Below are 23,173 nucleotides of genomic sequence, written 5' to 3' on the forward strand. Positions count from 1 at the left end.
AGGGCCATGACAACTATAGACACTCCTTTGATATGTTGAGATTGTGTGGTTGGGGTCGCCTCTTATTCGTGTTCAAATGGGGGACCATATTCCCCCAATGTTTGCAAGCCCTAATTGCCTTTGATCTTGATGGCATATATGACAATAGATAGTTTATTGGAAGATAGTTGTTACCCCTATTGTCATATTGTGAAGATTCATTGGATTGTGAGAGAGGCCATACATTTGCACCATGAATGAGAAGAGCTAATTACCATGGAATATTGGGTCACTCATGATGGTGTTGTAAGAAGCCATTAGAGACTCTCCATGACCCATTGCTTATAGATGCTCATGGGCTAGGTCTAGAAGAGGTTACAAGTGTCGAGGGAAGTGAGCCAAATTGGACTGATGCCAGTAATGCATTGTTTGGAATTCTTAGAAATCTCCGTTCTTAGAGAGGAGGGGTGTTCCCCATAGAGATATACAAGGAAGCTTGGGCCACTCGGTACGATGGCACGAAACATTCGTCACATAGCAAATAGTTAATTGAAAAAGGAGATAAGACACACATGCGCAAGGGAGACTCTTCAAATATTAGCCAAGAGAGCATGCAATAGCTACATTGGCATTTTTCCATTGTGTGTAGATGGGAGTGGAGGGGGAGAGCCCAAAACACATTGTGTGAATGTAGGTGTCCAACCAAGTGATGTATGCCAACTTCATCACCTTTGGGACATAGCAAATAGCAAATAGTCATTTGGGGGCCCGGGGGTGAAGGGGCTCACGTGGCAAAAAGGTCGGCTGACTAGGATGGAGGCGTGGACAGGGTGACGTGGCAAAAAGACATTTGGGTAAAAAGGCAAGCGGGCGGGTGGAGTGTGAAGGGACTTAAGAGGGGTCCTCGTCTCCGCTTTCTCCAACAGCTCATCTGCAGTCGCAGGCAGCAAGGCTTAACTTCGAAGCCTCGAAGTTCCCCATCGCCATCCCACCCCCACCCCCACCCCCACCCCCACCCCCTGCCCCGTCCCCTGCCCTCTCCTCCCTCTCGCATGCACAGACACACAAAATCTCTCCGACCGTAGAACAATATATTAAACACGCAGGCGTCGCACCATCCATCGCGCAGAAACCCTAACCCTCCCCCCCATCCCCCCCGTCTCCTTCGATCCACCCCTCGCGGACGAATTGTCCCCCCGTCCTTCCAGCCTGGCTTTCGTTTTTTCGCTATCTCGTCATCGGAAGCAAAGTTAGGGTCAACCTGCTGCCCCCCCGACCTACATTGCCCTCCATAGCCACCTCCAATTCTGAAGCTGTCATTTTGTTTGTTTGTTGGTTTCTCGTGGTGTGGATGCCCGGAGGTTCGTGCCGGTTGATGCGGAAATCTTCTCCCCAGTGCACATGTGCGTGCAGCCACTCCTCACAGAGGACAATGCTTTCCTTCATTCGTTACGTGCAATAGTACACGCCGGGATCAGACACAATGTCCGCCCCGGTCACTCCATACGAGCGCGCAAGAGGCCGTGGAACCAGCCAGGTGACTAATTCATTTCGGCCGGCAGTGTTGTTTTCTCTCTCTGAGAGAGAGAGAGAGAGAGAGAGAGAGAGAGAGAGAGAGAGAGAGAGAGAGAGAGAGAGAGAGAGAGAGAGAGAGAGAGAGAGAGAGAGAGAGAGAGAGAGAGATGAATCTCTCTGTCTGTGCTGATTGGATCCGGAAATGCAGCATCGCTTTCTATTAAGCCAACTGAACTCATGTTAGAAAATCACTTCTTCACGCAATTGCCGAATTATTTTGGAAACTTCTGAGCAAATCTTCTGACCATGCCATATTGCTCATATCAAACTTTTCCCTATTAAGAGTGATAATGTAACGTTTTATGTTTGTTTACCTTTTTCAGCAATATATCAGAGGATCTATTTTTCACGAGGACTTCATCTTCGAAATGATTCCTCAATCTAAACTATCATGTATTGTGTGACATTGCAGGTCTTCAAAAGTGGGCCACTATACATATCCTCAAAGGGTAACTATTCACTTGCTTGAATTGGAAACTTTTTTGGTGGGAGGTTGTCCAAGATATGTTCTAGTTATACCATCTCAAAAACAGTACTGTATGAATGTACAGACCCTATGGTTCATTATCATTCAAGTATAACGGAAGAGATTCCGTAATACGCCAAACATTGTATTGAAAGCTTGGATCAGACATTGATTGGTGTGAGGCAATTTCACTAGATGATGACAAGTATCGCCTAGTCGTTAGGGTCTTAGGTTCACCTCAGTGCTTGCTAATGGCTACCAACAGCTTGTTTCTGGCTGATGGTTTCCTTCTCTGGGCTAGTGATGTCTTGAGTATAACTTTGCACTGGCATCTAGGAGAAGAGAGACATCGTGGTGGTTTTGAGGTGACACCCTTTCGTCTATTCTGTGTTCTTCTACTCCCTAAAGACAGGAGTGGTTCAAACTTCATCTACAGATCTGGCATTCAATGGTTTCAAATCATTGCTAAAACAAGGCCAGGTTCTCTATCTATACTTCTTGGTGTGTGTGGGAATGCATTGGCCTTCTCCGAGTGCCTTTTGTTGCATCCCACATTACAAACAATTGATGTAAATTGAAAACTGGCTGTGCTTGAAGACGCAATGGCTTTCCATGCATGTGGGGTGGAGTTAGATGCATCTCTTGCTCATTGCCAATGGAATTAGTGGTAGGTCACCCCTTCTTGTACTTAGTTAAGTTTGTGTGGCATATGAAGTAAGTCTTTTTGCACTTGCCAACATATCCCCAGAACCCCTGCCCCCCTGCCAAAAAGAAAGAAAGAAAAAGGCCACCCCTTGGTATGCCTGGCCTTGAGTGATGGCCTTCTAAGATATTATTCTTTCATTAGGTTACCATATTTTCCCTTACAATCTTTTTTCTTGTTCCTTGTGTTATCCATGTAGGATTGGGCTGGAAAACATGGAAGCGCCGATGGTTTATACTCACACGCAATTCTTTGTTCTTCTATAAAAGCGATCCGGTAAGTTTTGTCTACTTTTTATTTTTTTGGATGTACACTTCAATCCCCCCCCAACCAAAAGGGTGGTATTAACGTTCCTATACATGCTGCTTGCTATCAGCTTTTTGCAGGAAGGAATTCACTTTAATATTGTTTTTAAATTTACGTTGCTTGGAAAAGCTTCTTATGGAACTGTCTAGAGACCTCCTTTTAAACATACTGGCTACATGTTCTATGGGCTGAAATGTTGCTATCATGACACATCATATTTTAACTCTATAAAAGGAACAAGGGGACCAAGTGCCAGAGTGGAATCATAGGTCTTCTCATATCCCAAGCCTGAATCATATGTGGCTCTGCTATCATGGCATGCTTATTCAGCTTCATAACGTGGAACGAGGCAACCAATTACTGGAGGGGAACTGTAGGTCATCTGGAATCCTGAGCCTGAATTCTATGTGGCCCTAATATTTTCATTGAATTTTTAGGAAAAATGGGAGCAAATGTGTGAATACAACTGATAACTTGGAGAGTGTGCTAATATGGAGCTATGCAACAAAGTACCATAGCATCTTCTTCTCATCAAGCCTTTTTCCCAAAACAATCCACCCACTTAGATATGATTGGGCTGCATCCTATGTCCAAAGTATGATTCAACAACTATACTAATGTGAGTCAATATGATTGTGATTAATATCAAATAAGAATTGTACTGGATGGAGGCATAAGTGAGTGGAAATTAAATCACTCAATTTATTTCAAGTTTGTGGAACAATACACAAGAAAACCACAAGAATGCTACAGTCAACTATACCAAGAATGCCCATAGTCTGAATGGAGGAGTTTAATCTCTGGGCTAAGACTACGGTTTCAATTGATTGGACAGTAGAGTGGCTTTGAAGAGTGAAACTTGCAAAAAACATTGCTAAGGCTGCATTATTGCAATCACCTCCATTACTGCGCGTATGATTTCCAATAGGTTCTGTTTGTTGTGTTCGTTGGTGTGTTAATGAGCATGGATAGTTATATCATGCACTTCTTAGGGGTTCCATTCCATCTAGGGGCCATGCTTGCTGAAGAATGATGTGTTTGAGCTTGGAGTTTTTAATGTGCCTAGGGTCCTTAATGTTCCATTGTGGTGTAACTTATGGGTGTGTAGTGTGTGGACAAATCTCTCATGGCTGAGCATTTGTCAAGTATTGTGCCCAATGTTTGAGGGCCCGAAGTAGATTGCCTTTGCTGTCCAGCCATGACCTTGCTGCCCTGCAGAGTTCCAGCTTCTAGGGTGACTGATTTTGCTGCCTCCAGCCAGCATTACCCCAGTTTTAGGCACTTGTCCAGTCTAGACTAGCAGCACTTTTGCTCAATTCTGGCCTCTATAAGCTCTATCTTACCTAATCTCAGCTTTAATCAGTTGTTTAGCATGGACCTTTCAGGTTTGCTTTGACCACAGGCAGGGGCCGTTCAGCTAGTAGGGAGCCTTATGTGTTTTCACCTGCATTTAGGGCAACATCCAATAACTCCAGTAGCCATTAGCTTCTGCTTAAGGTGTGATTTTCAGCTTCCATATCAGGGCCTTTTAGGGCAGCATTTAGTCAATCAAATAGCTGTCACCGCCTCTCAGATAATCACTATGCCAGCTAGTGAAGAGATCACCGGATTATCTACTTTGCTGTCCATACTCTAAATAGAAGAGTAATGCAAACATTAAATGTAGCAGCAGTTTCTTGTTTTGTCTGTTGTATTGTACCATGAAATAGAAGATTAGCCACTTCACCTTGTTTGGACTTTGCGTCTCTCATGAGCTTGTTGAGAGAGACTACTGAGGGAGGAAGAGATTCATAGTGCTAAGAACCAAGCTTTATGCTAGTTGTGAAAAGGAGAGAGTTTCAAAGGGCACCTTGCAATGTGAAAGCCCCACCGTGATTGGGAACCCACTTATTTATCATGGCATGACAACATATTAGTTCTGAAAGCAGCATGAGATGAATGATAGGCTTAATAACGTTGCCAAAGGGTGAAGGAAGATGATTGATTTGAAGTTGAAGCTAGATGGGAGTAGAAGAGCAATTAGCCCAAGATAGATTGCCTCAATTGGAACTAGCCTTCCTTTTGAGGAAAGAGTGGTAATGATCTGATTTATGCTTATTACAGCAATACCAAAATATACATAATCTGAAAATACAACATTATTACTTAATCTTAGACAATGGACAACTTGTTTGCCCCAAAACTAGCGCCCCTTGCGGTTCTCTTTATATCTTGTATTGCAATTTGGATAGAATACACTGATATTCCTTGAACCTCATTCGCTCTTCAATTGTCTCTTGCTATCACAAACGACCAGGATGCCTTCAAACTAATTTGCCCCTTGGTTTGCTCAGGGAATTGGCCTTGATTGTACCCTTTGGGTGACAAATTCGGCCCCAAATTCACTGTTATTGGCTTGTCTAATGAATCTCTTGAAATTCTTCAAATTTAGTTGTTGAAATTCAAGTTCTAGGCCTGCAAACCTGAGCACGTCCCGAGGTGGTTGTCAAAGCCTAATCCTTGTTGTAAATTAGGGTTTACAATGGAGATTCTTTAAAAGCTCCACCTTCAATGGTTGGAATTGTTGGATTTTGCTGAGGGAAGATGAGAAATGGCTGGACAACGAGAGAGAATGTTGTAGAGGGAGAGAATTTAGACTTCCATCATAAGATAATGGAATAAATCAGAAGCTGCCTTGTCTAGACAGCCATGGAAGCTGTCAATGACTATTGGAACACACCAAGAATGTTGTCGCCTGGTCGCTACAACTATCTTAATTTTGTTGTCTACTTTTGTAGGGCCTTTGGCAATTATTCCTTGCTCCAATGGCTGCTCCAAATGGTCAAGATCTGCCCTAAATTGCTGGCTACCAGAGCTGTATCGGCCTTCTCTCTTCCCCTCAGCTTTGACAAGCTGGAATGACGCTTCTCTAGCCTCCCACAGCCCTCTTCTCACTTGCACAGGCAGGTTTTGCCTAACATTAGCCTTCTCAATTCGTTTTTTAACATTTTTCAGCATTATTAAATTAATTTTCAATAATTATGTGTTGCTCAAAAAAATAATTTGACTAGCCAACAATTGAATTTGTTAGGCCAATTTATTAGTCAAGTATTCTTGAGCACTCATTAGCCCTTGGGACTGGCATCAATTTATTAATTGATGTGAATTCCCTAGTGTCAGGCTAACACTTATGGCTAATAAAGTAATTTGGGTCAATTTTTGTCACTAGGTACCACCTAGTACTTGTCAAGTACAACTTGTTACAACTTTTGCCTTCGGCACCAACTTATATCTTGATGTCCTAGGTCTCATATTGTGAAATACTAGACATCTCAGGCATTGGAGTCTGTACCACATGCAATGAAACAGGGGTAGGATCAAAAGGACCTTATGTGCGGCGCTTCTTACGAATAAACTTGACAGGGGGCACATCTGTTGAATTTGAGTTGGGTTGCATAGGAGGAGAAGGAACAGGAGGCATAGTACTTTCAGGGTTGTTGAAACGGACTGGCCGTTTTAGACCGAAACGGAAACGGCAGGCCGGCGTTTCGGCATCCTGTGGTCCGTTTCGGGGCACTCCAACTCCCGCCGCCGCCGCCGCCGCCGCCGTCACCGCCTCCTTCTCCTCCTCCTCCTCTTTTTCTTCTTCTTGGCGCTGGATCCATATTGGATGCACGTCACTCCAATCAAGGGATATGAGAGCTCCGATGGATCAAAGAAGTGGCAGTGCAACTATTGTGGATTGGAGAAATCAGGGAGCATAATGTGCGTGAAAGACCACTTGGTATGCATTCTCAACAAAGACATCGAGCTTTGTTGTCAAGACTACAACTGCCAATTGTTCATTGATGTTGATACTTATTACTCAGTAGTTACTAGAGTCTAGAGACTAGTACATAGTGATCAGTGCTCACTGGACTTTGGAGTTTTGACAGATTATTCCTATCTTGATTTCACTTATTATGCATCTTGATTCTTGTTCCATTGTTCTTGATGTTAGTCTTCACTGCTCTTTAGATCATAGATGATTCATGAGTCATAAATTATAATTCATTTTGTTGCCTTAAGTTTTGAAAATTGAGTCTTAATTGTGTTAAGCTGTCTTAAGTTTCAACCAATGACATGTGTAATGAATTATGATTTCAATCATATGACATGAAGACTCAAAGTTTTGTATGAAATTTGGGTACATGTTGTTGTAAGCATTGATATATTTACATACCCACATAGTACTGTATTTATTTTAGTGTACAATCCGAAACGCCGTCTCTCTGTTTCCAAAATTTGACCGAAACTCTGAAACTCCAGTTTTTCCCGTTTCCGTTTCCTCCGTTTTTGAAACTCCCCCGTACTATGGAAGGAGGAGACTATTGTGAAAGTGGAACGGGATTAGGCACAAGAATGTGTGCAAGTCACATTTGCACATTTGATTATTAACTTAATTAAATGCTAAGCAAAGCATCAAAATCTCATGTCATCTTGACACCCAACAAAAATTCGTGGCTTAGTTGACTTGTATGTTAGCTTCCTAGTTGACAAAGTAGAAATTATGAGCTAGCTCCATAGTCAACTATACTCTGAACTTTGGTAAATGTGATAATTGAGTTGTTACCTCTTTGGTGGAAGTGTTCATTGTTCAACTTGTCTTTGGGAAATAAAAGGCATCAGCTGAACTATTGAACATTTGTAGGTGACCTTAAGGCTAGGTTCCTTACATGAGATGACCTTAAGGCTAGGTTCCTTACATGAGATGAGTTCTATGAGCTCAAGCTGTGATCAAGTATAAAGACCCTCAGCCCTTATGTTTCCAAAAAGGTGATATTACTTGCTTTACACTTTAGTGAAACTGTTTTTGGTTTTGGCTTGCTTGGTCTAAGAACTTGGAACTTCAGAATATGATCCATTGGTTCCCTAGATGATCCACACAAAGTTAGGATGAATTATATACCCATTATTTGAATGCTGACTCTAGTAGTAACTACTCTTAGAAATGGTTGCTACAAATCCAATTTTATACCAATCTAACAGGTATATAGATTAGAAAAACCCTACAACTGCATCCTAATGAGTTGAACAATGTATATAGGGTTGGAGCACTTGGGGTTGGCTGGATTCGATATACCTGAATTAAGTGATATTGAGAGGCTGAGATAAATGGTACCAATGTAACTGTTTTGGCAATGGCTCCTTGAGTTGCTAAGCACTAAATGGACAGTAAAATCTCCACGAGATCTGAGACAAATAGCATATGCTAGTGGCTTTTTTCTTGATTTTCCAGTGGCAGGCCCTATTGAGATTGCAAAGTTGTCAGTGAAATCATTGTTGAGCAGCATTGGTTGGCATGCAAGTCATGACATTTGATGTGATAGTAGTGCTTTAGTGCAAGCCAAGATGCCTAGCAGCTGTCTTTACCTGTTCTCAGAGATGTTATTCTGGAAAGCAACCCAATATTTTTTGGGAGCAAAGTATTCCACTCCTCTTGCCAAGATGCCTGGTAGCTGTCTTTATCTGTTCTCAGAGATGTTATTCTGGAAAGCAACCCAATATTTTTTGGGAGCAAAGTATTCCACTCCTCTTGCCTGTATATCCATGTTCTTTTTTCAGGTTTAGCCTTCTAAGAGCAAAGTTCCTTAATCATATAAAGTCCATGCAAACAGACTAGCAAGGTAGCAGATAGGTCTCGATTCTACAGATTTATTTATTTTTCACTGACCATAATCCCTCAATAGGATTGCATGTGAAATAATCATTCCACCAGTGAGTTGTGATAGTTATTTTATCTTTCTGTTGTGCTATTCAGTATGTTGTTGGAAAACAGATAGCTCCTGAGTTGTGGTAACCAGCACTTTTATTTCATATAATTAGAGAAGCTAAACAAGTAGGTAGAAATTAGAAGACTGGAAAAATGGTTGTGAGTTGTAAGACAGAAAAAGTACTGTTTATTATTCGTATTGATCATGACTGAGTGTTCTGTGCATTGGATCTCTTTTGTCTAGAGGATAATATGCTATTTTGCAGTTAACTTTAATGTGGTGAATGATAGACTTGAGCTCATTCAATTTACATTTGGGTTGTTTCTCTTCTGATAGAATGTGCCATCTGTTAAGGGTGCTGAATCAAACCTGGTACAAGGTGGCATAGAATTAAATAACTCAGGAAGGTTTGCCATTTCTTCCAGCCTTCGTTTTCAATTATGTGGGATTGTGTTACTTGTTTCTTGATCACTTTGTTTATAAGCACTGTATTGCGTTGCGCTGTGTAGTGTATTGGTTCGGGCAGACAAAAAGTTGTTGACTGTTATTTTTCCGGATGGACGAGCTTTCACTCTGAAGGTAGTAATATTTTGCCTTTTGTTCTCTTGGGTGTGTGGTGTTGGAGAGACTTCAAGATATCATTGTTGACTGCACATTTAGAGCAGGAACTGGTGCAGACAACCAAGATCTTTGTCTATTTAAAGCCACTTCTCTTTTCATTTACCATTTATTCCCTTAAAGAGCTCCACACATGATACCTCCACTTGGATGAGTCTAATCTTGTCATGGATCCAACACCACTCCTTGCCCGTTCTCTCTCTCTCTCTCTCTCTCTCTCTCACACACACACACACACACACACACACACACACACACACACACACACAGAGACACACATACACAGCCTCTTCTCTTTCCCCTTCTCTGCTCTTCTTTGTTGCCAAAAAGATCCACATTCAGATTCCAGAATGTCGTCTCTTACAAGTCTTTGATAATGCCATTTGGAATTTAGTTGCCCTTAAATACTTTACACACTTTTATTACACCTTACACCACTCGCTTCCATGTGATTAATTTGGATCATGAACTAACTAGTCTCTCTTTATATCGCTAACCTCCACAACCCACTTTTAGTGGTACAGGATATGCAGTGCATATTCTTTTTTTGTGGGTAAGATACTTCAGTTGGTATCACACCTGTATAACCCTATTGTGTAATGCCAAACAGCCAGAATTGCCCATATTTTCTGCAAAATGTTTGAGAATTACACTTTCTCTGGTCTACAGTAAAAGTGCATACTATCTCAAACCTTGTCAATAACATGTTGGTTGCATGCAATGGAAACAGATACCTAGGCATATTTGGGTTGGTATTTATGCTTTGATGCATGCAGCTTAGCTTGGCAGATCACCTCTGTGGTAGTCGTTCTACTATTCGTTAGATAAGGAAACACATCAGCTTTTCTTGGATTGACAAGTCCTGTATAGTCCCATGAAATTTCATCTGTTATGACAGCTTAATCTCTCCAGCTGTTCACTGCCAAAACTACGTGGTTATCCTTGCTATGGTAAAAGTTTTGTACAATAAAATGGACAGTCCAAATGTATTGGGGCCAAGAGACTTGAGTAACGTAATACATAAATCTGCTACATGATGGTTGTATGCATTTGTTGCTGATGCATTCCTTTTAACTGAATCTTCTGGCAGGCAGAAACTTCAGAGGATCTGGATGAATGGAGAGCTGCATTGGGAAGGGCACTTGCTGTAGCACCAAATGCTGCATCAATGATGGGCCAAAGTGGAATTTTCAGAAATGATTCTATGGATGCTGGTGAAGGGCCTAGTGAACAAGGTATTACAGATAGGTTACACTCTTTGACCAAAATCTTAACTTTGTAGATGTTTGGAAATCACACTTTGGAGTCTCATGCTTTGGACAAGAAAAATGCTACACCTTCCAAAGAGAGTACAGCCTATGCTTCTAAAGTGCTGGCTAGCTGAATTGTCTGCTGCTTTGATCGATGGAAGTAATGCAGGATGCCTCAGTAAGTCAACTGAGTTTTACAGTACTCTTATCAGTCCAAACTGTCAGATCATAATTAACCTTCCAAGTAGCTGTTTTGAGATGACTTCGTTCTTGCTTGTTCAAGGGCACATCCTTACTCCGGGGATGGGCCAGTCGAAGGTAGGGCAGAGCTTAGACTGTATTGGAGAATAGGAAAGAGGGTATCTAGAGGGGCCGACAGCTGACATAAGGCAAGGAGGGTATTTAGATGGTAGTGTCTCATGTTGCATTTTGTGCTTAGATTCTTTTTCATCTGATTGAGTTTTTGTATAACATGAAGTTTGGGAGGATGTTCATTGATCATAGCATTGTTAACTAATTGGCTGATTGTAAGTTTTTGCTTAACCTACAACACAAGTGAAGGTGCAACTTTTGGTTCTGAAGTAAATAATCATAATTGTTTGAAATAAGAGGTCACACCAATGCCTTAAAGCAGTTTTGAATGGTTCTGAAGATGATTGTATTTGGACCAATTAGCACAATGTAGTGAAAATCATCCTTTGACAAGCAGTTGCACAAGTTTATTCCATATATGCACCTGTGATTTGTTTCATTTTTCTATGATTTTCTACTAATCAAATGACTGACAGATCTGAGCTGCTTATTCTGATCTGCCTTTTAGGTAGGGAAAGACGGCCAGTCAAATCTTTGGTTGTTGGGAGACCAATATTACTTGCTTTGGAGGACATTGATGGGAGTCCCTCTTTTCTGGAGAAAGCTCTTTGCTTTATAGAGCATTATGGTAGCTTGCTAACTTGTCAAAAAGCATCTCAATCCTGTCATGTAGCTTTTGTTGCAATTCTTTTTTGTTCATTAGGTATTTTGAGTAAGCTGTGTTGCTGTATTATGCAGGAGTAAAAGTTGAGGGAGTTCTTCGACAGTCTGCGGATGTGGATGATGTGGATTTACGGATTCGTGATTATGAGCAAGGTATGCAATGTTGAAACGTTGGTACTATCTAAAAGCATAAGAGTATTTGGTTGTTAAGTAAGCAATAAGGAGAATCAATGGTTGTTAAAAATGAAAGTGGAAATTTTGTTTCTAAAAAAAGTTGTGAGAAGCCACATACTTCATGTACTGAATATTTTTGACTACCTTGCATCTTTAGTTCTATGCAAGTGAAATCATGCGATTGGCCATGACTTAACTAAAATGGTTTGAGAGGAACTAAATCTTGTGTTCGCTGTGCCATGTTCAGGGCGGAATCAGTTTGGGATAGATGAGGATGCGCATATTATCAGTGACTGTATAAAGGTATTGGGAATGCAAAGCTAGCACAGGGAAAAATTTCTGGGAAAAATATGACTGGTCATTTGCTAAACTTTATTTATCTCCTTTAACTAAACCATAAATAGCCTTCTCTGTGATGTGTCAGCATGTTCTTCGAGAATTGCCTTCATCACCTGTGCCAACTCCTTGTTGCACTGCCCTTCTAGAGGCTCATAGTAAGCATCGGTCCCTGTTCAGAGTTGGATTTTTTAAAGATTTGTAGTTTAGAGCATATGACTTCATTGTTTCAACAATCAGGAATTGAAGGCAAGGAGGCTCGAGTCATGGCCATGCGCCTAGCAGTTGCAGAAACATTCCCTGAGCCCAATCGAAGGCTGCTGCAAAGGTACTCCTCTTCACTTCCTATCTAGTAAAGGAAACTTGTTGGATGCTTGTGTGTGGATTGCAATCTGCATCTTTACAATTTTGAATATTTGCTTTGATGCAACTTTAGATATGTGGCAATGAGCTTACATTTTGAGCTGTATTGCTCCTTGTTCTTTCCCTGCATTAAAACCACTGCCCATTGGAATGTGTAGTGAGAGAGACTAGATTTCCTTGGTAAATGTCACTGTTTATAAGAATGACGGGCAGAATCATTAGTGCAGTAATGTGAATGCATGTAAGTTGATTTAATATGGAAAACCATGTGATTGTGACCGATCAGTTCGGTCCCTGGAGTGGCCTTGTTTTGCAGATATCACCTTCAGACTCTCTGTCAGTCCATGTGACATGGTGCAGGCCTGTGTTCTGGATCAGATCAGTTCTAGACAATGTTAGTTAAGACCTGCCCTGATGCACTTTACCCTCAGTACAATAGCTGGGCGGTTTTCCTTAATCCCTCTTTATCACATCAGTGGGTTACCCCAAGCCCAGAGTACTACGTGGCTAAGTACACTAACTCCTGCCCCCGTGTCTATAATCCCTTTCCTCATGGTATCACCTACAACTAGGACCGGCAAGACTGTGTGCATTTATATGCCTTCCCAGAAAGCATTAACATGCAAGGACTTGGGCACGAATTGCAGCATCAGTCTTAGTATTTGTGTTACTGCATTGTGGTCTTCCAAGTCAACTCTTGTTTGCTCTAGTGATCCTTCCACCCATTGCTTTAGCTCTTGCCGTAGTGTGGTTATGAGTCACTACACTCAAATCTACCCCTTTCAGCTCATCAAGGGACCAAGCGAATACATCTATCTACTCTCGCAAGAGAGCAATAAGAGTTGCCTCCTCTTCCTCGGTCAAGTCGTTGGCCATGAAAACAGGACGGGGCATCTCCCCTTCCTTAGCTATATTGACCTCCTTGACTTTGGTGGGTCCTTCTATAGGCTCACTCGCTTGCCCTTATCTTTTGGCTCCTAGCAAGACTACTACCCTATCGCCTTTCTTAAATCCTGTGAATCGTTTCGATAGGTCTTGCAGCTTCCTCTTCTCCTCAGCTTGCGGATCCCTAGGTTGTTTCCTTCTTTCCCCCTTCAACCTTCAACGCCTTAGGTGGACTGGTAGGTCTCCTTTGGTGTGTTTGGTCTTAGGTGCTCGGGCTGTCTCAGGATCTCTATTTGAGCTTACTTCCGACTCGAAATCGAACTCTCCATCTTCGCTAGAAGAGGGAGTTTCTCCCAGAGGTTGTAGCTCCAACATGATTCTATTGAGTACTGGTGTGGCACCTGGTTGGGCAAGGCCTTCTCATTCATAATCAAGCACTTCTATGTGCTCCAACGAGGCGTGATCACAATCCATTCGCATGACTCCTTTCTCGATTATGAAGATGTTTTTCTTCTGCGGTTTGGAGTCTACCCATATTTGTTCAATCACATGTTCCTAATTGTTGTACTCTATTGTGTCGATCTCTTCTTCGCTCTCGTCACACTAAAGGAACAATAGTCTCCATACTCTCATCAGAACTATCCTTGTCCGGTTGCTCGATATCTCCTAGGTTTTGATACTGCGGTTCCTTGTCATCATAGCGCATGCATCCAATCTCGCTCATTCTCGAGGCAAGGGATATACTTGGTCAATGGCGCATAATATTTTCTAACTTGCGCATCCCCCTTCAGCATGGCCGAGATGGTGTCTAGATTGGCTGGTGTAGTCTTCCAAGTATCCATCTCTACTCTCACTGCTTCCGTTTGATTGCCTAAGAAGATTAGATTGTTTCCCCAATCTTCTATGACTTGTGTGTTGTGCATCTAGGGTTGGCCTAACAGGATATCGTAGTCCCCTCCTTTCATGATTATGAAGTCCACAGAAAACTAGACTCCTGCGGTCTTCAATGGCCAATTTTTTAGCACTCCGGATGGCTTTACTTTTGTTTTTTTAGCCAATGTGAACGTCAAACCTAGAATTCCTGCATTTTTCAGTTCATTGAAGTCTACAAAATTATCAATACCTTGTGATTGTTTCTGCAGCCAGCTTCAGTAGATGACTTCTTAGTTGATGGTTTTAACTTGAACAGTTTCCCTTTCATCAGTATTCTTGACCATGAGGCTTCCAAGGAAGTCTTTTCCATGGTTGACCTCCAGCAGTCAGACTTTCAAATTAATATATCATGGAAGTTTTGGGTCTTCATAAGCCAAATAAGAGTGTTTCCTGAGCTTGTCCTACCACTAGGCTTGAGGGAGTGATCATGTCTCTGATGGTTGGGTTTGGAGCGACTTTACTTCTTCAGCCTCCCTTGAACCGTTTGACCAGGTGTTGACAACATTGGTCAGTGATGAACTGTTGCTCACCAATGTTTGACCAGTGATTAGCTTTTGTTCACTGTTGGAAGGATGATTAACCATGGTTGAAAGGCAGGGTTCCATTAGACCTTTGCTTTAATAAATTGTCTGTCCAGTGGTAGTTTGACCTTGAGAGTTTGTGTTCAACCACCAAGGGTTATGTCTGATTGGTCAGCCGGTACTTACAGCAGATTTCAGCCCCATAACAATCATTATCTCAGTGCTTTTGTATGTTTGACAACAATGACCGAGGGAGTGATTGCTTCTTTCCTAACCATCCTGGAGCGTCTGGGAGGTCACCTTTTGTCTCTTTAGGCAAGTTTAGGAGGTGGCACGCTGAAAACTAGCTACATTATAAAATTGCCGGAGGGGCTCTAAATGTCGCTTGTTGTTTGTGTGTTTGTTTATTTCTGTCTTTTCTTGGATCAGTTCTCCCTCTCCCAAGTTTTCTTTTGGATGTGATTTATCACAGCTCTTGCTTGTAGGGTAATGCCTGCTGCTTGCTGCCAGCATCTTTATCATATTCACTCAATTCTTGGATTATAATGTGGGTTAATAGTGCCCATTAATCAAAAGTTGCCTGTTGACCTTAGCAATTCATTGCAAGGTGCTTGCGTTACTCATTTTTGGTTGAATATAGGCAGTTCTCGGAAAACATGGTGACAAGAATTAGTTGGCTGTTTTTGTGGATGCTGGCACTTCCTTTTTTATATGCAAGTTTTCAGAGCTAATACGTAATTTGATTAAATTCATCATTGTTGTTGCGAGATTAACTCAGCAATTATTTGATGGTTGAAGCAGAGTATTGAAGATGATGAGTGCTGTCGTTGATCATAGTGCGGAGAACCGTATGACAGCATCAGCTGTTGCTGCTTGCATGGCTCCTTTACTGTTGCGACCTCTTTTGGCTGGTGAATGTGGACTTGAAGATGATTCTGATGTCAGTGGAGACAATGCAGCACAACTCCTTGCAGCAGCAGCAGCTGCCAATAGTGCCCAAGCTATAATTACAACTTTGTTGGAGGATTATGACAAAATCTTTGAGGTATATCCAGTATTCATAGGTGGGCTTGGTGTTGTATTAAATTTATGTTGTAACTTGTGCCCTTGTCACGCCTGCTGTGTAGTTGTTTAAACTTGAGGGCAGGTTTGCATGTAGACACAAAATTAAGCTAACCCAACTCTGTCAGCAGGTCCTGGTTGTGTCTTCTTGCATTGTGAGGATCTTGCTTTGTCTGTTTAAAATTCATGGGTGGACTTGCTCTTGAAATTTATATGTCCATTGTAACTTCTACCTTTTGTCATGCCTGTGGTGTAATCGTTCTAACTTTCTTCTTTGTAAAATCTTCATGCATTAGATTTGCATGAAATGTTCAGCTCAAGGTAACTGTGATGTGTCTTGTAGCACTTGCTTCTCTCTTTAGAAGGGTTTGTGGTGTCATTCATTCAATTTGCATGGAACCTGCACTCTATACCTGCTTGTGGGTTTTTCCAGATATGTAAGTGCAATTTGTTAACACTGTATGGAAATACTGCGTGGGGCATGTTTGCAAAATCCAGGTCTCAGTAAAATGTTGAGTCTTGAATGTTGGCTACTTCTTTTCAACCTTTTAAAGACTTATTTTTTTGTTGTACTTGTGTAAAGGGGAGGAGGTGGATGCTAAGCATGTTTGTGTATTTGCAGGATTATAAGGTCCCACCAACACAAGCTTCTTTAGACATATACCCCCATGCAGAAGACAGTGGTAGTGAGGGGTCATCAGATGAGGAGGTTCCGCAGGTGCATGATGAAGGCTATCAGGATAGTCGAAATGAGCTGGATGTGGATATTGATGAAGATGATGTTGATCGGCAATATAGTGGAACGTTCAGTGGGAGTAGTGGCAATGAAGATGGTGATGTTTATGATTTGAAGGTGACAATTGGATTTGGTTGTAACTGTTTTCCATGTTTACTTTTGAGACCTCATGTGCAATTACATTTTGTACTTGCTCTCTTTTTATACATTTAATCTACAGTATTGTGTTGCCGCACTTATCCTACAATCTGCATTCAGGTGTTTGAAGGTGTTGACTCTGAAGTAGAATCAACAAGTGTCTCAATCAGCACTTCCATGAATCAGGAATTGAAAGGATGGCATAAATCAACCAAGTTTAGAAGTGATGATGGTACTGATTATGATAGACATCTGGAGAGTGATGGCTATAATACTAGACTTTCTGCAAATAATGCTACATGGGAAGACCAAGAGTCCCCAACAGCTAGCCCAAGAGCAAAAGTTTCTGGTGGAAATGTAGGAGCTAGTACCAGTATGGTGACTTCCAAGGCTCCAAGATCAGGATCAAGTAGCAAGAGGCCATCTGTTTGGGGTGTTTCATCGGTAAGATGGTTCTCACAACTAAAGTGTAATTATGTTAATGGGAATGGAGGAATAAGGAGAATTTTTCTTCATTGGATTTTGCAAGGTTCATGTTTATCCTGATATGATATACAGAGTGCAAAAAACAGTTGATAATCGAACTGTGGTGGCTGTGATGATTTCAGGATCTTCTTCATTACAATGCTGCTTAGTATGTAGACAATCATGCTTATGCTGTAGATCATACCTTGGGGTGCTTTTTCATAAGTTTGTACATAACTCTTATGAAGCATTACGACCCATCATTGTATATTTAAAAAGCTTGTTTTTTGATCGTTTCACCAAGCAAACTGAAAGTAAAAAATCTTGCCTCAATGCTCCATCATGGTATATTAAAGAAACTTCTGTCTTTGATTATTTCACGGAGTAAACTGAAAGTATAAATTTTTGCCTCAATGCCTGGTTGTGCTTCAGCTCATAATCAAAATCATTGTGTGTCTTTGTATCTTTCAATATTGAAGCTCTGGAGTCTGAAATCTGTCCCTTATTTCATGCACAAATGTGATTGATTATGCTTTCTAATGTATGTCGTGTACTGCTGCATCAGGTTGGTAAAAGAAATCTCTCAACAGATACAACAGTTTCTTCTGGAGAAGAAGAGTAAGTTATCCTTGTTAGCCTTTCCTTCTTCTAGATTATGAGGGCTGTAAAATAGTAGTTCTTTTTCACATTATTGGATATCTTCAGCCTTTGCACTTTTCCTTTATCCTGAGCCTGACTCTATGAACTTCCGATCTTGTGTTTGCAGACTGGCTATTCTGAGGTTAGAAGCAACAAGACAAGAGTTGCAGAATAAGATTGCAAAAGAGGTTAGGTTTTTCTAACTGAGTGATATAAACTTTATACATCTCAGTGCTAAAAACAGATTGCCCTCTATATTTTAATTGTATTTATGTTGTTTATTACAGGTCAAAGGAAATGCTGCTTTACAAGCGAGTCTTGAAAGAAGAAAACAAGCACTTCATGAGCGCCGCCTTGCCCTTGAGCAGGATGTGAGTTTATATTTAGCTGTGTCTTTGTTTGGGAATGGCTGGTGCTGCTGGAAAACTACTGCTATGTAAGTCTGGGTTTGGAAAGACAATGTTGGAAGAGTGCTTCATTGAAACATGTTAGGCATAGAATTATACCTGGAGGCTGAGAGCACGATTGCTATAAAATATTACATGTAATCTCTCAGCTTGATTTGATAATTCAGGTCAGACCTGAGAAATAAAATCAAGCCTTAAGGGCAAATAAAACTCCGGGACAAATAGGAGGATTGCACATGACAGCTTTGTGGCACACTTTGGAGATAGCTTTTGAAATTGTTGTTCTGAGTCGCAGACTATGGGGTCTGGACTGGGTCTGCTCGAAAACTGTTATGCTCCCCATGGAGCTGAAAGTTGGATCATGGCAGGGACCATGGTCTGCATCTTTGGCTGGTTTGGGAAAGCAGTGAGGGTGATGCCTCCCAACTATTGCATTGATGGCCATTGCAATAGTAAATCTATTATCACTGTCTGAATCTAAACTTGTCTCCAGCAAGGGGTTTTGAATGAGTAAAACAATATGAAACTCTTAGACTGTCCGGTTGTGAAGTTGGTTGCACTTAAAGGCACCAAAGAAAGATCATGCTGCATAATATCTACAGCTGACTAGTTTCTATACTGCTTGGGGCTTTCTGTTATTGCGATCAGTTTTGTGGGCAATTTGTGCTGGATGGGAACTCTAGAACAGCAGAATTGAAAATGGTTTGTTCTTTTCGCACAGGTAGTTGGTGCTGCATGGGAACTGCGACATAACAGAATAGAAAATAAATTTAAATCTTTTTTCTTTGCTTAGGAGGGTTGGGGTTTTGTTTGGAACATTTGTAAGTCTATGAGACTGGTAGAATCCTTGCAGGATGCTGGATCAGCATCTCCTTGGTCAAATGTTCTTTTCTTATATGGCTTGGGAGGGGTAGGGGTTTTGTTTGTGATAATTAATATGTTACGAGCCTGGCAGAATACTCACTGGATGGTGGATCGGCATCTCCTTGCTTCAAATGTTCTTAGTCCTAGAGCTAGCTGTTTGTTGTCTGGACAGCTCATGCTTGTTGTGCTGGGATGGCAAAAGATTTGACCCCATTACTTGGATGTGTGCTACATGTTTGCTTCTGTATTGAGCACTTGAATATGGGTGTAAAACAACAAAGCTTTCTGTACCTGTGCTTGTTTGTGCTTAAAGATGATAGTCATTGTGTAGTGTCCACTGGGTGCGATATCTAATATCGACATCTGTGGATGCTTAGGTCTCACGGCTTCAAGAACAGTTACAAACAGAGAGAGATCTACGTGCAGCTTTGGAGCTTGGCCTCAGCATGCCTTCATCTCAGCTGCCAATGACTGGAAACTTAGACAATAAGGTTTGTGGCACGTGCAATTTGTTACTCCATACCTGGCCAAGCACATGTACAAACACCTTTTACATCTTGGTGAAACCACTGTTTGTACACATGCACGCATGCAGACAGGTTTGAAGTGCCTGCATGGACCATATGTGTGTGCAGCCATACGTGCACACTGCATGTGCAAGTGCCTATGTTGCATTACTGCAAGGTTCAAAGAAAATTGTGCATTCCCTAGCATAATGAGTCTTTATGGGTTGCATGCTTGTATCTTCTCAATTTGAGTTTGTCGAGCTGATGATATTTATTTCTGATAGATTAGACAAGGGCTGAACTGGAGGAGATTGCACTTGTTGAAGCTGATGTTGCAAGATTGAAACAAAAAGTAACTGAGATTCGTGCACAGCTGAATCAGCAACGTCAGCAGCAAGGTGGCTCTTTGGCAGAGACAAATGAAAGATATCAACGAGTAAAAAATTTGCAAGCTCAACAGTAAGCATTCTGTAAATATCTAGGCTGGTTCACTGTTGATACTAGACAGAGTCGAACTTCCATGAGCTCCTTAGGTCTGGTAAAAATTTATAACTAGGGATGATCTGTATTGTGATACATGATGTACTATAGCAGCTTGCACCTTTGTATGTGAGTGCAACGAGTAATAGTCCCTGAGTGTTAAGGACTGCCACCAATTTTAGGACACTAACTGTTTCTATGGGTGTGCACCTTCGTATTGATATTTTGTTTGCAGTTTATCTTGACCATGTTGCTGGGTGTAAGACAAATTTGTCTGTTCTCATTTGATTTGCTTATTCTGATTAAAGGAGTCTCTAGAATTTTGTGAAATGGTATAAGGATAATCGAATGCATACTTGTATTGTTAAAGACGAAGTGATTGAACTAGTAAATCGGGATATGGTCTTAATTGTTAGGGGTCAGCGTCGGCCTCAACTTCAGGGTAGCATGCAGTACCTTTCCTGAGCTCATACTTACTAAGATTCTGAATTTGAATGCTTTAAACAGTTCAAAGGTTTTTTTATTAGTTATTAATAGCGGTCCTTGATACTATTGTGGTGTGCCCCAACAGTGATGGTGCACAGGTCATCTTAGTGTGAGTGTTGGTTTTCAAATGTTTGTAATTTACTCCACAAAATTTGCATTTTTCTGTGGTGCTTGATGTTATCTGGTACAACTCAAATTCTGTTGCACAGCGTATCTGCTGCTGACTAGTTTGTGTGCTTGTGAATTCATTTCTGGTTTTTTTGGGGATAATATAATACGATGGCTCTTAAGATATCGACGTGCTTAAGGTTGCAACATCTTCAAATGTCCATCTCACAGGAAGATTCTTCAGCAAGAACTGGACCAGACACTAGCTCTTTGCCACCATGAGAAACAGAAGAATAATGAGGTTGGTTTTGTTCTTAGCCTATTCAGCAATCAAGTCAAGAGTATGGATGTGTCAACTTGATGACCTAGCATATTCTTCCTTGCAGCTAGAAAGTCGCCATGGGACAGCACGCACGTCAACACTGGAGCAGGTTGTCTTACATCAATGGAATGCTTTGGCAGAAGCCAAGGTGACATTTGTAAAATGTCTAGATTGCACATTGGTTTCAGTATAATGCCAGCAAGCCTTGATTGTGCAAACCATTGATGCAGGAAACACTGAAAGCAGAAAGGGCACGAGGCATGGATTTGCGTCGCCGCCCTCTGCAGCCTGATTCTGTTGCTGTAACTGATTGGCGGCAACTGCAACCTCCAGCAGGCCCATCTTCGAATGGCAGGCAATTTGCATGGAGACATGGGTCGGACTCCATTGTCAGTGATTCTAGGCTACGGGAAACAGCATCAGGTTGCGCAAGTGACGGGTTGTCCACCTCAGAGATGATGGTAAGATAATTGAGTGGACTGTGATAGATGTATTTTACAAGATGGCTTGTTTCTCTTCATGGTCAAGAGGGATTTAGGCAGTGTATATAACTGTAGTTGCTCTGGTGGATGGAAAGTGATTATATCCTTCTAATTCATGTATGTTTAATCCTTCTAATTAATGCATGTATATGCATGATACTCATATGGGATAAAAGGGCAGTGTGCACATGCATATTTGTGGTTCTTAAGATGTGGTCTCAGCAAAACCAATTTTCCAGGCATCAAATACTTCAGCCTACCAGCGTCAAGTGGTGCCTTCTTCTGGTCAAGTGGTCCCTTCGTCTGCTTTGGTTGAGTTGACGACAAGACTCGACTTTTTCAAGGAGAGACGATCACAGCTTATGGAACAACTACACAATCTAGATTTGACAATCAGTCCAACCAATCATGAGGTTGTTTGGGCTAGGCAACATGGCTGAGCTTCATCTATGGCAGCCATTGAAGATAGGCATCTTGGTTTAGATTGGTCTGGTGTAAAGTATGGTTCATGTACCATCTTCTTGTATATTGACCAGCCCACTTGAGCTGCACAAGGCAAATGCAAAGCGAAGAAGTGGGTGAGCAAGCAAATACTTCAGAGTGCAGTTTCTGATTGATTTCTTGTAAAATTATTAAGATTCTTTTTTGAGAAGTTGATGGCCAACTCAAGTTGTAAAGCTGGTGTATCAATACTCCCCAGTTGAGGTGGGAAGAACATTCTCTGTATAGAGATATTGAAATGGAAACGCAGTGATGTCATCATTCGAATACTTGGGGATTCCAAAACAGTAAACCTTGTTCCAAACACAAATCAGGAAGATTGTTACAAACTGTTAGTATTGCAACATAACAATACTAGCAAATTTTTACACGGTTGTATATCAGTGCTTGAATTCTTTCTTGTTCTAGGTCTTGTAAAGCGAGGCTTGAAAGTATTCAGCGATTAGTTATAAGAGTCTTCTTTCGATAAATGAGCTTTGTCTCATTTGAGATTAGCTTCTGATAATTTGATTGATCGAAATAAACAAATTAAACAAAGAGCCAAAACAGAGTCTATGGGCTTACCACATGGGGAGAGGGTTGAGAATGTCATGTGAACAAGAGCATATGAGACTGTTAAATGTGAGTAAAATTTGTACATAAACTCTGATCTCTAAAAAGCATTAAATGAAAAAGGATATGGATAAGAGGATAAAGTAAGACCTCTACATGGAAGCATTAAAGATTGACACCATGTAAGCTATGTTCATGGAAAACTCTTTGGCCGTGCAATGTTTAAATGGAAGAGGTTGGAAACTCACCAGTTTTTGGGCATTAAGAGAATCACAGTTGATTTTACAACTGGTTTTCGTCAAGACAAATCAAATCTCTATTAGTTTTATGGAAATCCAGCTGGGAAAATTATAGTGAAGGCTAGTTCTTTTTGAACAGTCAATGTTAAGAGCAATGGTATAAGACATGCAATGTAATGGTCTAAGGCTGGAGTCAACCTACATTTAAGGGGGAAAAAGGACGTGAAGAATACAAAATAAGGCCTTTCTAAAAGCAGAAATTGTAAAAAGCATAATGAGAAGGGTGTTGACATCCCATGAAGTGGTTTAAGATCAGAATTTACATCCTATGGATGTGAAGAAGAATATAAAATAAGATTTCTACATAGAA

The 23,173-nt window shown here is 41.2% G+C and overlaps 1 protein-coding gene across 3 annotated transcripts; it reads left to right on the forward strand.

Annotated features, from left to right (window-relative positions):
* The first annotated feature begins 978 nt into the window (after positions 1-978).
* On the forward strand, positions 979-22,399 carry LOC148016315 (rho GTPase-activating protein 7-like). 3 transcript variants are annotated; one of them, XM_087664743.1, is made up of 23 exons: positions 984-1,516; positions 1,967-2,003; positions 2,923-2,999; positions 9,098-9,168; positions 9,271-9,340; positions 10,470-10,614; positions 11,450-11,569; positions 11,680-11,757; positions 12,026-12,081; positions 12,203-12,272; positions 12,355-12,442; positions 15,618-15,861; positions 16,501-16,731; positions 16,873-17,196; positions 17,783-17,835; positions 17,984-18,044; positions 18,144-18,227; positions 19,505-19,618; positions 19,923-20,092; positions 20,939-21,008; positions 21,094-21,177; positions 21,260-21,490; positions 21,751-22,399. In XM_087664743.1, the coding sequence occupies exons 1-23, from the start codon at positions 1,463-1,465 to the stop codon at positions 21,949-21,951; spliced, it is 2,733 nt and encodes a 910-aa protein (XP_087520869.1). In that variant the 5' UTR covers positions 984-1,462; the 3' UTR covers positions 21,952-22,399. The 3 variants fall into 3 exon arrangements, 2 of the variants coding, with proteins under 2 accessions (XP_087520870.1, XP_087520869.1); XR_015688181.1 differs by lacking the exons at positions 21,094-21,177; positions 21,260-21,490; positions 21,751-22,399 and having other exon boundaries at positions 979-1,516; positions 19,918-20,092; XM_087664744.1 differs by lacking the exons at positions 20,939-21,008; positions 21,094-21,177; positions 21,260-21,490; positions 21,751-22,399 and having other exon boundaries at positions 979-1,516; positions 19,923-20,096.
* The last annotated feature ends 774 nt before the right edge of the window (positions 22,400-23,173 follow it).

Source organism: Lygodium microphyllum, chromosome 23 (genome assembly GCF_053477565.2).
Source record: "Lygodium microphyllum isolate KBCC chromosome 23, Lygodium_microphyllum_v1.1.10, whole genome shotgun sequence".
NCBI classification, from domain to species: domain Eukaryota; kingdom Viridiplantae; phylum Streptophyta; class Polypodiopsida; order Schizaeales; family Lygodiaceae; genus Lygodium; species Lygodium microphyllum.

Excerpts from the sequence above, each read along its gene's own strand:
- LOC148016315 (XM_087664743.1), top strand. The coding sequence starts at position 1,463 with ATGTCCGCCCCGGTCACTCCATACGAGCGCGCAAGAGGCCGTGGAACC. Across the intron at positions 1,517-1,966 it reads GAGGCCGTGGAACCAGCCAG|GTCTTCAAAAGTGGGCCACT; the intron begins GTGACTAATTCA and ends GTGACATTGCAG. Across the intron at positions 21,178-21,259 it reads ATGCTTTGGCAGAAGCCAAG|GAAACACTGAAAGCAGAAAG; the intron begins GTGACATTTGTA and ends CCATTGATGCAG.